Genomic DNA, 4,487 nt, shown 5'->3' on the forward strand with positions numbered 1-4,487 from the left:
TTCATACACCTTACAAGAATCACCAGTTTTTGTAAGGGATAAGTTATGTGATATTATGCTTTTGTCCTCGTTCGCTGTGTGTGTGTTGTTCTGTTTACTTTACTTCTCAAAAAAAAAAATATCAATTTCAAAATCTTGATCCATAAGATTGATTACTCTTAATTGATTTATATATATATATATAGCCTTAGATTAGCAAAATTGGGACAGTCTAGTTTACAGTTAATATTTTACTTTTTTTTAAATTTGACAGTTTATGATATAACACCATATATACCTTAAATTTTGTAAAATTCATTAAAACCATTAAATAGATCCATTTTAAATGGAGAAGATCCTAATATCATGAATTTTAGACAGAATCCAGACCTAATAATCCAATTATCACTTATCTAAAAACCAGGAACTGAAGAATAAATTAACTTATAGTAATAGGAATCTGATTAGGATGATTACAAGAATTATTTCCTTGATCATTAGGAAGTTGAACTTAACAAGCTAGCCCAAAAGCTACATATGCATAACATATATTCCCTGCATTATTATAGTAGCAAGAATAAACTTGCGTGAATGATCGCTTTCACATATCAGACATTTAGGTGGCTGTTTTTAGCTAGAGAAATATCCCAAGCATTATTTTAATATTTTACAATCAGTCACCACCGCATTTGTTATTTATAAAAATAGATCCTTGTAGTGCAGAAACTTGCATTAGTTTTTTGGCAATTCCTGCATCACTTGGTCAAACAAGTCTATGTCATCATGGTATAAAATATATGGAGATATTGGAAACTCATCTGGGATATTCGTGTTGTCTGCTACAAATGGTTCAGTCCAAAAGTCTCCAAAGGTGTCTTCAAATGTTTCGAATGAAGTAAGACAGTCTTCTTCAGCCCAATTTATGCCAGTTACAGGTGGATGATCATATCTCAAAGAGAAGTGTTCAGAGGAAGATAGTTCTGTGGACAAGGGAGAGCTTTCTAAGGTTTGGTGAGAGGAAGCACTGGCATGAAGGCTTTCCTTTTCTGATTCTCTATTTTTCTTGGCTTTGCATGGGGAAGTTTCATTAAATTGCTCCTTCACCTCAGATTTTTTTGGATTTTGCTTTACATGCTTCTTTAGGTGCGTGTGCCAATGGTTCTTTATCTCATTGTCTGTTCGTCTGGGTAAATGCTTGGCAATCATAGACCATCTGAAAGGAGAACATTTCGCGTCAATTCATTGAAGAAGAAGCTTTATGAAGGACATCAAGAAAAAATTACGATAAACAATACCTTCTTTTTTTTTTGGTTATTCAGGTAAGTGAAAATAGATTATAGTATTTTATATGTGTGTGTGTGTCACAAAGTTTTAAAAAGTGAAATTTTTTTATATATACTTGTTTCCAGCTTCTTCATGTAACTTGATGATTAAATCCTCTTCTCCATTGGTGAAGTTTCCACGTTTTACATCTGGATAGAGGTAGTTCAACCATCGCAGCCTGCAACTCTTGCCGCACCTTGATAAACCTGTCCAAAACATCATAGTATTATTAATGTTTTTTTTGGGTAAGAATAGTATTATTAATGTTACGTCATACTACTTAATTATTTTGATTTCTTATCTCTCACACACATACATGTATAATTGCCAGAAACAAATAAGTAAAAGTTGCATAAACGGAATTAAAGTAACAAAGCCATACACATATAATTAAGTTTCATGCACGATGCATGAAGAGAATTTTTGTTACATAAAAAGAGTGAGGAACAACGTGCAGGAAAAGATGTTCTTGCTATAAATAATGTTGTCTTCTAGATGAAAATCCTTTCACTTGTCTCTTGTAATCTTCTAATTTAGATGGAATGCTAAAATAGTATGTTCAAATTCATATTCACTGAAAAAATAAAAATTTCACCCAGACAAATGATAAGACCCTAGGTAATTTATAAATAAATAAAAAATTATAATCAACCTACATAAATTTTTTATTATATAAAAAAGAAAAAGAAAACCAAGATCCATTCTTTAAAATAATATTATATTGTTCATACCGGCAAGCTTGGGAAGTTTGTACCAATTTGAGTGGCCATATCTCTGAATAAAACTTCTTAGCTTATCATCTTCTTCTGGAGTCCATGCACCTTTCTTCAGTCCATTTTTGTCATAGAAGGAGGCTCTCACCATTTCTCTCTCTCCCCCGATGGTCTTGTAGCTCAAAACAATTAATAACTTTCACTAAACTATGTATGCTTATAACAATTGAACTATCATTAAACATTTTATGGGGACATTTGGGCCCTAATGAATTTGCAATCATGAGATAAGTACAAAATAATACTTCCTCCGACCCAAATTGTTTAGCTTGCAATCCCTTTAATGATGTCCCAAAATTAAGCCCTATTTTAAAAGTCAAACTCTATTATTTTATTAACATTTTCATTATAACATTGTAGAATTTACCAATAATTGTATTAAAATTTGAAGATAAGTTTGCAATCTACAGCTAATAGAGTTTGTAATGATAGATGTAGACTTGTAATACACCAATAGAGTTTTTATATGCACAATTGTTTAAATTTTTTATAAATTTGTTTAAGAGTAATTTAGGAAGCTTATAACTTATTTATAAAGAGATAAGACATTTAATGGTGCTTTTCTAAATAGTTGGAATTTCTAAGTAGCACTACAACAAAAGTGGGCTATGGTGACGAAATCTAGTGAGGATAAACAATTTCATCACCAAATGATAACATTTAGTGAGGAAAAGAAGAATTCGTCACCAAATATTATAAAAATATTAAAATTGGTGACGAAATCAATATTTCGTCACCAAAGATGTACCAATTGGTGACGAAATCAATATTTCGTCACAAAAGATGTACAAATTGGTGACGAAATATTTATTTTGTCACTATAGGTCATGAAAAAAAGGCAAACCTAGGGTGACGAAATATTTGCGTCACCAAAAACTTACTAGAGGTGACGAAATTTTAAATTCGTCACCCAATATTAGGATGTAGGTGTTCTTGGTGACGAAATAAATTTTTGTCACCTATTGTTTAACCAAAGACTAACCAGAGGTGATGAAATTCCAAATTCAACATCTAATATTAAGATGGAGGTGTTTTTGGTGACAAAATAAGTGTTTGTCACCTATTGTTTACAAATAATTAAGGATTGCCATGGGCAGGGTATACCCATATATACCCGGTTTGTTTATCCATAGATATCCATACCCTACCCAAAGCTAATTTTTATAAAATCAACAAATATGCTCAAAATCCACCAAAATGACCAATATATCCTCAAAATCTCTAAAATATGCAAAATACCCATGAAACCTTTAAAATGACCAAAATATTCCTACAATCTCTAAAATCACCAATTATGCTAAAAACCCACTAAAATGACCAAAATATCTCTGAATCTCTAAAATGAGCAAAATACCCATAAAATAACCTAAAAAATTACTAAAATACCCCCAAAATCACCTAATATGCTCAAAAATCACTAAAAATTACCAAAATATCCCCTAAACCTCATAAATGACCGAAATACTCTAATCCTAAAAAATGACCAAAGTACACACAAAACCTAAAAAATTACCCCTCGAAACCTAAAATTTGGCCAAAATACCCCCAAAACAACAAATTACCAAAATAGCACCCACATTCTCAAAAAATAACCTAAATAGCTTTGAAACCTAAAAACTGACCAAAATAGCCTTAATGCTTTAAAATTACCAAAATACTCCTAATCCTAAAAAAATGACCAAAATACCCCCAAAAACTTCAAAAATGACCAAAATACCCCTGAAACCTATAAAATGACAAAAATGGCCCTAAAACCTATACGATCATAAAAATACACCCTAAACCTAAAAGATGATCGAAATGCCCTCAAACCTAAAAATGACCAAAATACCCCTAAATGAAAAAAAAATACTCATTTTTATAATTTCTGGCTATTTTGGTTATTTTTTAGGTTTAGGGGGTATTTTGGTCATTTTATTGGGTTTTGAGGGTATCTTTGGTTATTTTTTAGGTTTAGGGGGGTATTTTGGTAATTTTCATATTTCAAGGGTATTTTGGCCATATTTAGGTTTCATGGGTATTTTGGTAATGTTTAAATTTTGGGAAGTATTTCAGTCATTTCTTAGATTTAGGACGTATTTTTGTCATTTTTAAGTTTCGAGGGGTATTTTGGTCATTTTGAAGGTTCCAAGGGTATTTCAATTATTTCTTAGCTTTAGGGTGAATTTTGGTATTTTTTTAGTTTCGGGGGATATTTTGGTAATGTTTTAAGTTTTAGGGGTATTTTGGTAATTTTATGATTTTAGAGTTATTTCTGTCATTTTTTAGGCTTAGGGTGCATTTTGGCAATTTTAGAGCATTTTAGGAGTACTTTGGTTATTTGCAAGTTTTAGAGGCAATTTGGTAATTTTGATAATTGGGTAATTGAGTGGGTTGGAGTTTACCCATAATAATTTGGTTGAGTTAGGTTTG

General features: G+C 31.2%; 1 protein-coding gene across 1 annotated transcript; it reads right to left on the reverse strand.

Moving 5' to 3' along the window:
* Positions 1-711: 711 nt before the first annotated feature.
* LOC142634104 (transcription factor MYB15-like) lies at positions 712-2,178 on the reverse strand. Its single transcript, XM_075808382.1, has 3 exons — positions 2,034-2,178; positions 1,379-1,508; positions 712-1,192 (listed from the first exon to the last, which is right to left on the reverse strand). Exons 1-3 carry the CDS (start codon positions 2,164-2,166, stop codon positions 712-714), a joined length of 744 nt encoding a protein of 247 aa, XP_075664497.1. The 5' UTR covers positions 2,167-2,178.
* Positions 2,179-4,487: the final 2,309 nt, after the last annotated feature.

The sequence above is a fragment of the Castanea sativa genome, chromosome 5 (genome assembly GCF_040712315.1).
Source record: "Castanea sativa cultivar Marrone di Chiusa Pesio chromosome 5, ASM4071231v1".
Lineage (NCBI taxonomy): Eukaryota > Viridiplantae > Streptophyta > Magnoliopsida > Fagales > Fagaceae > Castanea > Castanea sativa.